Raw genomic sequence first — 12,886 nt, forward strand, 5'->3', positions numbered from 1 at the left:
TCAGATAGTGTTCCTGATGATGGTCTCAACATGCCCTCTAGTGGTCAACAGAATGACAGATGGTTGACTATGGTTTTTTCTGATGTAGCTGTCGTCGTCCTACCTTCCTGATGGCCAGCAGACTGATGTGATCCAGTTGCTCCAGTCATTTCCCACATTGTTTAGTGATGTGCCATATTGTACAAATGTATTGCATTATGACATTGATGTGGCCGGTGCTGCTCCCGTCAGATCATGAAAGCTGAGGTTAACTATCTGGTGGAGAATGGGTTAGCCATCCCTAGTCCACAGCCCCTGGAGTTCTCCGTCCTGATGCCTCCCAAGACTGAGGGGACCCCTCGCTTCTGCACTGAATTCAGGAAAGTGAACAGGGTTACAGTGACAGACTCTTTCCCCTTGCCTCGGGTGGAAGACTGTCTGGATAGCATAGGTCCTGCTACTGTCATTACCAAACTTGATCGCTGAAAGGGTACTGGCAGATTCCATTAACGTCTAGGGCTTCAGACATAGCCTTTGTGACCCCTGACCATTTCATGCAGCCACAGTGTTAGATCGTGAGTTACCCCTGTAAAGGTGGTACTGGACCAGTCTCCATCTAACAGTCCGATCCTAAGCCTGTGGGTCTTACCCTACCGGGACAGTTTAGAGGACTATTTAAGCTGGTGGCGAGAAGATTCGCCTGCTTCTAACTGCCTTCATCCGCACGTCTACCCGTTACTCTAGTATAGCACCTGACCGAATAGCCCCAGGGCCAAATACTACACTAGCCGCGTATTACGACAGCTTCCTCTCATTGATCTCAGCACTTGGTATGATACTGGGATAGTTTTTAGTGGCTCGGCCATAAGCCCCAAGGGTCATTAATTTCTTGGGCTAGAGTAACCTGTTAGAACCTTTAAAGATGTTAAACACAACGTACCTGATAATTACAACCTTAGGAGATGCTTTGAGGTCCACAACTTAGTCTTTAACTGCAGTAGATATATTTATTGCAAAGTTAAGCAAGGACAAGCATACAGATTAATTCATTCAAATCTGATCAAACCTATTTCCTGAAATCACTATTCTCATACTAATAAAAATTGGAAAAACCCGATACAAAGGCTGTTGCTGAGTTGTTGAGTTTATCCAATTTGGAGAGAGGAGGGGAAAGGGTGAAGCGGTGATCAGTCGATCCATCCTTTCACAGCTGCAAAACTGCTGGATTCTGTCGAAAACTCCTGGCTTTGTCCAAAGCCCAGAAAGTCCACAATGTCCACAGTCTTTTATTGCAGGACCAATAAAAGGATTCTGTTGGCCCAGTTGAGACCCACAGCCAGTTGGGGTGGTGTAATCCTCCTTGGAACGGTTCCTTGTTGCTAGCTGTAGATTGTTGGTATTTTTCTTGCGATTTTTGGCTGTTCGTCTATTCCATCTCTGAAGTTAAGTTAAGTTCTGAAGTCCACCCAAGTCCAACGACACGATGCCCAATGTGGTCGATCATTCAGCAGTCTTGAACCCGAGTGCCAGCCGAAGAGGAAACCACGATCTCCGTTGTGCAGTGTCTCTTATACCCTGCTCACTGGACTATCCCCATCTCAGGCTTTGATAAGTCATTTGGCGGATTCTAACCATATCAGGCAGCAGTGTCATGTTCACAATCTATCCTCCTCTTGTCATCCAGATGTCCTGCTTGCTTCACTTGACCCCTTCCTTCTCACCCCTCTCCAGTCCAGTTGCTTAGTTTTCTTGCTCAACCCCCAGCTATTAGTATTTATTTCACCTTAGCTACCAACTATTGCAATGATTTCACAATTCCAGTAGTCCGATTTTCAGTTATAATAACACTCTTTTCTTATGGTTACACTCATTTCAACATTTCATTGTTACATTTGTTTAACACAGAATCATCATTAATTACATTACAACTAGCTAAAAATACTGTCACCTCCAAGACCTCACCTCCAAGATTATAAACCTAGAAGAATGGCACAGAGAGTTTCACGGGCACCTGGCCGAGCTAGAAAAAAGTTACGATGACCTGCGTGTACAAAATAAACTCCAACTACATTTTTGTCTAACTTGCTACCTAAACTCCTGGAAGCTGAGCATTTCCCCCGGGGAATTAAAGTGGACTGTGCCCACACATCGGCACGGACACGAATCATGATTACCAGGATCACCACAACGCTATGAAAGAGAGAAATATCCAGGTGGCTCACAACGAAGGTCCGCTAAATTACAATGGGCAGTAGAGTTGCACGATACCCATGGTATACACGGTACCCTGCGGTGCCAAATCGCAACGGTTCCTACTTTTTTTAACCTACTATACTAGAAATTGCCGCTACATAGCGGCCACCTCTGCTCCCCTCCCGGTTTCTCACTGCATGCTACTCCCTTGTGAACAAACTAACATGGCAACTACTGCACCAAACTACACAGCTGCTGAATGATTGGCTGTTTGCCTGTTACTGGTGACTTCCGGGGATATGATAGGCTGTTTCAGCACGCTGGGTCCGCCCGTCTGTTACCTGATTGGCTGTTTGTGTGTTTCTGCCGGCAAGAATGAACTCCGCTTCAAAAACAAACAACAAGCTAAAGTTCTCTGTCGCTCAGACCCGCACACGGCTTACAGTCACAAACACGAGACAACACGCTCACCATGGCAGAAACAGCGGGCACGAGCGGCGAGTCTGCACAGCCGTGTCAGTGGCACCACTAATTTGTTAAAAAAAAAAAACACGTTTCAAACTTGTTTCAGTCTAATTCTTACTTCAAGCTATTATGTTTATCATGCACCAAACAACATAAAATAATTAATAAGTATTTATAACTTGTACAAATACATTGCAGTTCATAAAATAATAATAATAAAAAAAGGCTGCAGTATCCGATAATAGCCGGAACCGTGATACTTTGTCTGGTATAGTATCGTGGTTACTCATTTTGGTATCGTGACAACTCTAATGGCAGCGCATCAGCATCTTACAGCAGACGTGATAAAGGACACACAGGAATTAATGCAGTTTGACTGAAGCTTAAGGAGGCCGGCATCCGCATGGGTTTCTATCACCTGCGTGTCTGATTTTACTCATGCTGGTCAAACTATAATTTTGAATCATTGAAAGATGCAGTCACCTATGCTGACATACAGCAGCTGACCGCACCGAATGACCCAGGTACCACAACGTGACGGGATATGGATGAGTCACACAACGCGGTTTTGTTTACTTCCGGTGGCGGCTGACCCATAACCTTTTTGAGCGCTGAACGTACGTCGACGTCGCCGCCATTTTGGATGTGGCAAAGTAGAACTTTGTTTCCCAGATATATTAGTGTGTGTGTTAATGGGTGTATAAGAGGCATTAACTTAAAGCCCTCACGGAGACTGCGCCCTGGGCGGTCGCCTACATTGCCCATAGCTAAAACCGGCCCTGCTTGTATTAGTTTACGGGCAGATCTGCCACATCCAATATGGCGGACGTGTTAATGTACTGCAGCAATGGACCAACGTGCTCAATGAGGCGTCTATGTATATGTCTATGATCTATCCTAACTAAAGGAGAGTCTATGGCGGAAAGATGGATAAGGATGGACTTTTAGGGGGAACATTTCATTTTAAAAAGTTGCCCAACGGCTCGCTGGACAAAAACAAGGCAATTTGCACAGTTTGCAAAGCTGAATTCAAATTCCACAAGAGTAACAGAACTTTAACATATCACCTCAAAGCAAAACACCCTGCTGAAATTACCTCCACGGGACCTTGCCAGTCTACACTACAGGAGTGTGGCACTCATCAGTATATTTCCTCATTCTGGCTTTTTTCTGTTAGCACTGTGCATATATGCACCTTAAGCCAATAAAATTAATGAATTTAAATATACCTTCTCTGTGTTTATTCTACATAAATTTGATAATTTTACATAAATACATATTCATTATAAGCTTCAGGCTCAGAAAAATGCAATCAATTTATTGATACATTTATTGATAAATTAATCGCGATTAATTACAGAAATTTTCGCGATTAGTTTTTTTTTAATCGATTGACAGCCCTAATATATATTCTTTTTTATTATGGACAAATGGACCAAATGAACGGTGAAGCAAAAGCTGACATGTTTTCATGTTTTTGCAATAATTATAGAACTCAGAGGTTATGTTCAGTTATGATGCCTTAACGTTATGATGTCTGCGTAACGTCCTGTTAGTTACTTAGGATCGTTGTCACTACGATTGGCTCATAAGTTACAAAGACATTATTTGCTCTAGATGACAAAAAAAAAGGAAAAAGGACTCTTCACGTTTCTTATTCCTAATTATTTTGGAAACTTAAAAATAGGTTATAGAATGCTATATGCTTGATTCAAAAACAGTGTTGACAATTCACCTACAGGAGGGTGGTGAGGGGCTGAGACAGAGGATAAGGTGTTAGTTTGTTTTTTGCTTTTGTGCTTCTTTACTGCATGTATAGGCTGCTTTCTTAGCAGCTCTGCTGCTATGTGGGGTTTACATTAGCCCGTTTCTTTAAGGAAGGAAAAACAGGGAGTTTGGGGGGTATTTTCTTTCAGTTTGGTTCATGCTGTACTCATCATATTTTGTTTGTATACAATGCCATCTTGCATTTCTATGTTGGTGGGGTGTCATGAGTGGCCCAAAGAATGATTGTATGGTAAATAACATTATTAATTTAACTTCTTGGAATGTCAGAGGTTTAAATAACCCATCCAAAAGAGCCAAGATATTCTCCCACTTATGTGATTTGCATGCTGATATCTTGTTTTTGCAAGAAAAGAACTGAGGTGTAGCTGGATAGGACAAATCTTTCAGTCAACTTTTTCAGCCAAAGCACGTGGTGTAGCAATTTTAATTAAAAAGAATATTCCCTTCAACATATCTCAACTAAAATAGATCCAAATGGTCATTTTATAAATGATGACTCGTACCATTTTGACTGTTCACATTACCCTCCTTAATTTATATGCACCAAACTTTGACAATCTTGTTTTTTTCCTGAGGTGTTTTCCGTCTAATACCTGACCTAGCAACAACCAACTTGATTGCAGATGGTCATTTCAATTGCGTTTTAGATTTTGAACAGGTCTTCATGCCGTCCAGTTAGTCCTTGAGACCCCACAAATGTGTTAAATAATCTGATGAAGTTGCTTAACCTGGTTGATATCTGGAGGATTCACAATCCCACAGAGAAAGAATATTCTTTCTTCTCACAAGTTCACAATACATACACAAGGAATGACTATTTTTTATTGATTCTAAGCTAATAGAAATTACTAAGTCATCTAAATATCACAGCATCTTAATTTCAGACCACAGCTCGGTTTCTATAGGTATAGACTTTGGGTAGAAAAAAACACTATAATTGGCGATTTAATCCAAGTCTTCTTAATGACAAAATATTTTTGAAAAAAATGCTCATTTTCGATAAAGGACTATCTGGCTTTTAAAGACACAGGCCATGTCTCAGACTCAACTTTGTGGGAGGCCTTAAAGGTTGTGATAAGATAAGAGGTTTTGTTTTGCCCTATGAAGCTGCACAAAAAAACCCAAAAAAACACAGAAGACAAAGGCTTTCAGTTATTTTCGTGAGTTTTCGAGTACATATAGGCCATCTAAAATGCGATTTACTTTTAGGGAGAAAAATAAAAATAAAAACGAAAAAAAAATAAACATTCGAAATTCAATAGGGCCTCGCACCCCATGCTTGGGCCCTAACTATGAAACACAATCTAGACACACAATACACACATAACACAAAAGTCAACCCATTGGCATTAAATACTTGCATATTTTAAAACATAAATGTTGACAGCTATGCCGGTGCTATTGGTACACTGAGTTGTACATACAGGTACGTACATGCATAGTAAAGCATGCATGTAGTGGAAGATGTAATTTCTGAACCAAAGTACAGATGAATTTACATTTCAGTGCAGAGTCAAAAGAGCTTTGACTTAGTAAAATTACCCAGAAATAGTTTCCCTGAAATAATCATTCTGAAAGCTGATCGAAACCAGCTGTAAAAGAAGGCATAGATCAATGGATTGAGCATTGAATTTGACCACCCAAGCCACTTAAATATAGCAATCACAGCATCTGGAATTATAAAATTAGTGAAAGGGTTAAAGGTCCTACAAAGAAAGAAAGGAGTCCAACAGGTGAGAAAAACTCCCATTACAATAGCCAACGTTTTGGTGGCTTTTCTCTCCATCTTACTTTCAGACTTTTTACTCTGACAGGTCGTGTTTTGGATGCTGCGTGCGTGTCTCTGTGCCACCATTAAAATCTTTAAGTAGGTGATTAACATGATGATAGCTGGAATGTAAAAAGAAAGGACAGGTCCTGTACTTGCTGAATTCATATTTTGAATTAAAACACATTTTCTGTTAGACTGGCCTTCGTGTACTCCAATAATTGCGTGGATCATTCCATTTAGTGTAGGAACAATCCAGCTCACCAGGATCATGATCACAATAACACGGACATTTATTTTAGCTCTGTACCTCAGAGGCTGACACACAGCATAATATCTATCAACAGAAATGAAGCACAAGTTCAAAATAGAGGATGTGCACAGAAAGATATCAAAGGTGGTTCGTACCTCACAGAGTAAATCTTGGTGATCCCAACATGAACTTACAGCCAGTATGGTGCTAAAAGGCAAAACTAAAAGGCCAACAAGCAGGTCAGCTACAGCGAGAGACAGAATGAGGTAGTTTGTAGGAGTGTGGAGCTGTTTGAAGTAAATGATGGAGATTATTACAAGAAGGTTTCCAAACATTATAAGAACTGATAAACAGCCAACAGAAACACATAATAAATATGTGGTGGTGGTGAAGGTGCTCATGCCAGATACATTTGTTGATTGATTGCAGAAATGTTTGTCCTCAAAAACATCATCAGATCTGTTGACAAAGCAGTTAGATTCCATGCATAAAAGATCATTAATAGTGAGATAACATTTGCAATAACATGCTTTATATCATGGGAGAGCTTATCAGTTAATTTTAGTGCTCTGTATGTTTCATATCATACCTGTTTGGTCCGTGCATCTTTTCTGATAGGAGTCCTGCACAGTCTCTGTGCCACTGAGCTGTATATTCTACTCTTATTGTTCTGGGCTCATTAGCATATCATGGTCAAGGGAGTGGCTTCAGGGGAGTTTAATCACCGGAGCTGTGGGCACAGGGAGGAAGCGTGGGAGCGGATCCGCCCTTTGCGCTGTCTCTCCCAGCCCTGAGAGGTCCGGACCCGCAGTGCCGGAGGAGCCTCCTGCCCGAACACTGGCACTGGGCCAGCCAGCAGGGGCCCTCTGATGGCGGGTCACTCGTGGACTATTCCAAGGTTAGGGAGCTCCAAGAATTGAGACCTAACACAACAACATCTAATATAGCTAGCGTGAGCTAACACGTTAACTAATCTTGGCTAAAGCTAAAGTGCTCGCTGAACTTAGCTTAGAGGGTAACATTCTGGCAATGATATCTTTGTCATGGTATAACTTTGGTCCAATTTATGTTCCTGCCTCTAGTTCTAGACAACACAGTACGTAGTTAACGTTAAATGTTCGTCCTTACCTTTGAGCAGACATATGTATGCTTCGTTATCTTCAACACATTTAGCCAAGTACCCCTGGCTGCCTCCTGCAGATCGGGGCGTGCCTCAACGTTGAGCCATGCCCACATTGAGCCACGCCCCCCATGTCCACATTGGGCCAGAAACAGGAAACAAAAGACACAGACCATGACAGTAGCCTACACTTAGGTTTCAAAAGCAGAAAATGCCTGCATATGTCTTGTGTCCATAATTAATAAATGGGTGCTGAGTGGGGGGCCGTGGGTTCTGTGCAAGGGTTGCTGAGTGCTGAGTGGGGGCTGCTGGGTTCTGGATTGAGGACGCTGGGTTCTGTACAGGGGCAGCTGGGTGCTGAGTGTGGGCCTTTGTTTGTCTGTTATGGGCTGCAGCATGCTTCTCCTCCTGGGGCCTCATGTACGAATACTTGCGTGGATTTCCACATGAAATACGCCAAAACCCAGAAACTGTCGTACACACAAAAATATTCAGATGTGTCAAAGTGTGCGTACGCATGGATCCAAGCACATTCCTTTTGTACATCCCAATCAACGTGGAATTGAGCACACGTGCAACTCCTCCCTGTCCACGCCCCTATTTACATATGCAAATCTATTTAAATAGGCCCAGGACCTGAGATTCACCTCTTTGTCCAATCAGATGACGCGATGAACAAAGGAAAGAAAAGGAATTTTACAGAGTCTGAGCTCGAGATTCTAGTGAATGAAGTGGAGATTCTGTTTGGTACCCTGTCAACAGGAATAAATATGACCAAAAAAGACGTGAGTGGTAGCGTGTGTGTGAGGCTGTAAATGCCGTGGGATCCGAGCAGCACACACACAGGTGTGGACAGGTGTGGCGCTGCGGCTGACATTTTACGCCCGCTTTTACTGACAAGAATACTGAACACAGGGAGACAATCAGGGGCTTCTTAGAAAGCCCTGCAGCTCTAATTTCACCAGCAGAAAATAAAGAAAACCAAAAACTTGATATTTGAATGCCACATGCCCAAATGTGCATTGGCATACTGGCACGGCTTCTGGGTAAGTAAAGAGCTTATTCGTTTAATTGTCCCGTATGTACATACGGGACAATTTAACGAATAGAAGCCACCCATCGCGCACCGTGCCAGCCTCCAGCCTGTTCCCAACCATGCTGTTAGTCATAATGAATGAGTCGTCCGTTGAACCAGGCCACCTTGCCACGATGTTGATAGCTGCATTCGCGCATCACATATGATTTGAACATTGATGGAATGAAAATGTTTCCTACTTAGATAAACAGCTCCCGCTGGATTTCCCCTGTTGCCAGGAACCCCAGCGTAGTCAGCACAACCCCGAGCTACTCGCCGGCCCCCGTTGCGCTCTTGGGCCGGCCGCAGCTCTGCGCACAACTCCAGTAACACTGGCCTTAGTAACCGAAATCGGCTTATGAGCCAATTATCATGGTTTGCAAGTAAATCCTTGCGTTCCTTAATCGTTTGCAAAACAAGCAACAAAAGGACAAAACCTGATTTGGGCATGAAAGCATGGCATTGAGTAGACAAGGCATGTCCAAACTACTCCACAAAGGGCTGTGTGGCAGCAGTTTTTTTTCCAGCCAATCAGAAGCACACAGTCTGACTGTATGAATACTGAGATTAGTTGATTAAGTCTGGTGTGCTGCTATTGCTTGGAACGAAAACCTGCAGCCTGACTGGCACAAAACAAAGGGAAATGCAGACAAAGTATACACATTTAAGGCGGTGGGGAACAGGTGGAAACAATCAAAGTGGGAAGAGGAAGGGGCAAGTCACCTAAAATGAGAGAGAGAGAGAGAGAGAGAGAGAGAGAGAGAGATACATTTCCAAATAAAATATGAATCCAAAAGACAACATAGACAAAACAAAACAAAACAAACTAAACATGACTGGATTCACAAACAATATGTATGATGCACCTCTGTACTTCACTGACGAATGATCTTTGATATGGTAGTCCAGTTTCGTTACAGCCGCATACTTGCAAAAGGGGCAGTAGAATAGTCCATTGTTGGTGCATTGATACATGGTTGGTGTATCACCTTCCAGCAGTATACTGACATGGGTGAGTGATGGCGGAGGAGGAGACGTCATGGATTTTCACAGACTGCGGCCTTTCCGTTAGAAAGTCCAGGACCCAGTTGCAGAGGGTAGAGCTCAGTCTGAGTGTGATCAGTTTCTGAACCAGAGTCTGTGGTCTGATGGTGTTGAATGCAGACGTGAAGTCCACAAAGAGCAGGCGAACATAAGAGTCCTTATTCTCTAAGTGGGTGAGGGCTGTCTGGACCACAGAAGAAATGGCATCCTCTGTGGATCGATTCTTTCTGTATGCATACTGGTGTGGGTCCACAGTGACGTCGATGCAGTCTTTGATGTGGGCCATCACCAGACTCTCGAAGCACTTCATGACTATCGGTGTGAGGGCAACCGGCCGATAGTCATTCAGGCCTGTCACTGTGGAGGTTTTGGGGATGGGGATGATTGTGGCGGTCTTCAGGCAGGTAGGGACCGCTGCCTGTTGGAGGGAGGTGTTAAAGATGTCCGTCAGGACATCCGTCAGCTGGTGTGCGCAGCTCCTCAGCAGCCTCCCGGAGATGTTATCGGGACCCGTAGCTTTGCGTGGATTAATCCTCTGGAGGGTTCTCCTCACCTCTGCTGGGGTCACGCTGAGGGGCTCTTCTCCTGGTGGTGGAGTGAGTCTGGTGCTGGGGGAGGTGTTTGGGTCATCAAAGCGGGCGTAGAAAGTGTTGAGAGTGTCAGACAGAGAGGGGTCCCCGGGGCACTGTGCATCTCTGGTGTTGTAGTCTGTGATGCACTTTATGCCCCTCCACATACTCCGTGGAGTATGAAATCTCGATCCTCCGGGCATATGTGGCCTTGGCCCTCTTTACTCCTGCTATCAGCCGTCTAATAGCCACTCTGAGTGCCAGTCTGTCATTTCCCACATTGTTTAGTGATGTGCCATATTGTACAAATGTATTGCATTATGACATTGATGTGGCCGGTGCTGCTCCCGTCAGATCATGAAAGCTGAGGTTAACTATCTGGTGGAGAATGGGTTAGCCATCCCTAGTCACAGCCCCTGGAGTTCTCCGTGCCTGATGCCTCCCAAGACTGATGGGACCCCTCGCTTCTACACTGAATTCAGGAAAGTGAACAGGGTTACAGTGACAGACTCTTTCCCCTTGCCTCAGGTGGAAGACTGTCTGGATAAGCATAGGTCCTGCTACTGTCATTACCAAACTTGATCTGCTGAAAGGGTACTGGCAGGTTCCATTAACGTCTAGGGCTTCAGACATAGCCTTTGTGACCCCTGACCATTTCATGCAGTACACAGTGTTAGATCGTGAGTTACCCCTGTACAGGTAGTACTGGACCAGCTCTCCGTCTAACGGGTCTGATCCTGAAGCCTGTGGGTCTTACCCTACCGGGACAGTTTAGAGGACTGTTTAAGCTGGTGGCGAGGAGATTCGCCTAGCTTCTAATTGCCTTCATCCGCACGTCTACCCTGCTTACTCTAGTATAGCACCTGACCGAATAGACCCTAGGGCCAAATACTACACTAGCCGCGTACGTTCACGGCAGCTCTCCTCTCATTGATTTGGAGCACTTGGTATGGTTACTGGGATAGTTTTTAGTGGCTCATCCAGTAAGCCCCAAGGGTCAGTTAATTTCTTGGGCTAGAGTAACCTGTTAGAACCTTTAAAGATGTTAAACACAACGTACCTGATAATTACAACCTTAGGAGATGCTATAAATTTAAGGGTCCACAACTTAGTCTTTAACTGCAGTAGATATATTTATTGCAAAGTTTAGCAAGGACAAGCATACAGATTAATTCATTCAAATCTGATCAAACCTATTTCCTGAAATCACTATTCTCATACTAATAAAAATTGGAAAAACCTGATACAAAGGCTGTTGCTGAGTTGTTGAGTTTTATCCAATTTGGAGAGAGGAAAGGAAAGGGTGAAGCGGTGATCAGTCGATCCAATCCTTTCACAACTGCAAAACTGCTGGATTCTGTCGAAAGTTCCTGGCTTTGTCCAAAGCCCAGAAAGTCCACAATGTCCACAGTCTTTTATTGGCAGGACGAATATGAAAAGGATTCTTGTTGGCCCAGTTGAGACCCACAGCCAGTTGGGGGTGGTTAATCCTCCTTGGAACGGTTCCTTGTTGCTAGCTGTAGATTGTTGGACTCTTTTCTTGCGATGTTCATCTATTCCGTTTCTGAAGTTAAGTTAAGTTCTGAAGTCTAAATCCAACGACACGAGGCTCCAATGTGGTCGATCATTCAGCATGTCTTGAACCCGAGTGCCAGCCGACGAGGATAACCACGATCTCCATTGTGCAGTGTCTCTTATACTCCCTGCTCGCTGGACCTTCCCCATCTCAGGCTTTGATAAGTCATTTGGCGGATTCTAACCATATCAGGCAGCAGCGTCATGTTACACAATCTATCCTCCTCTTTGTCCATTCAGATGTGCTGCTTGCTTCACTTACCCCTTCCCTTCTCACCCTCTCTCCAGTCCAGTTGCTCAAGTTTTCCTTGCTCAACCCCTCACCATGATTTAATTATTATTTCACCTTAGCTACCAACTATTGCAATGATTTCACAATTTCCAGTAGTCAGAATTTTCAGTTATAATAACACTCTTTTCTTATGGTTACACTCATTTCAACATTTCATTTTTACATTTGTTTAACACAGAATCATCATTAATTACATTACAACTTAGCTCATTTCTATCTTTATGCATTACACACATACTCAGACGGAGAGTCCCCAACTGTCCAAAGGTTTATGCCATCACTGGCAGTTATGGAAAGTCCCTTCATTCCCAACTCTCAGGCCTTCTGTTGGGGAGTTTTACTTCCCCATTTGCAAGGCCAGACAGGGAGAAACTCTGTATTATCCATTTCCCAGGGTGTTTACATTAATTCCTTTGTCATGTTGGCGGATCAGGGATCTCAACTCACTTGACAACAGTCATGGCTTTTGGGTTAAAGAACACTCCTTCTACTTTCCAGCGGTTGATGCACAGGGTGTTGGGTGACGTACCTCATTGTAGTGTGTATCTTGATAATGTTGTGGTGTTTTCCAGTGACTGTGAATGTGGCAAAATGCGAGTTTGGTAAAGCAACTGTTACTTACTTAAGCAGGTGGGCAGGTCTGGCCTGTGGAGACTGAAATCAAGGCTGTGTTAAATTACCCTGTCCCCTCCACAAGGCGTGAGCTCCACCGGGTTTTTGGGCATGACTGGATACTATCGATGTTTTTGGGGGTTATGGCCCTAA

The 12,886-nt window shown here is 43.7% G+C and overlaps 1 protein-coding gene across 1 annotated transcript; it reads right to left on the reverse strand.

Annotated features, from left to right (window-relative positions):
* Positions 1 to 5,654: 5,654 nt before the first annotated feature.
* Positions 5,655 to 6,891, reverse strand: LOC113746929 (trace amine-associated receptor 1-like). The gene has a single exon (XM_027284533.1). It carries the CDS (start codon positions 6,845 to 6,847, stop codon positions 5,939 to 5,941), a length of 909 nt encoding a protein of 302 aa, XP_027140334.1. The 5' UTR covers positions 6,848 to 6,891; the 3' UTR covers positions 5,655 to 5,938.
* Between the last annotated feature and the right edge of the window lie 5,995 nt (positions 6,892 to 12,886).

This window comes from Larimichthys crocea, chromosome XI, assembly GCF_000972845.2.
Source record: "Larimichthys crocea isolate SSNF chromosome XI, L_crocea_2.0, whole genome shotgun sequence".
NCBI lineage: Eukaryota > Metazoa > Chordata > Actinopteri > Sciaenidae > Larimichthys > Larimichthys crocea.

What these genes read in the sequence shown, in the direction of transcription:
- LOC113746929 (XM_027284533.1), bottom strand. Translation starts at nt 6,847, where the DNA reads ATGAGCACCTTCACCACCACCACATATTTATTATGTGTTTCTGTTGGC.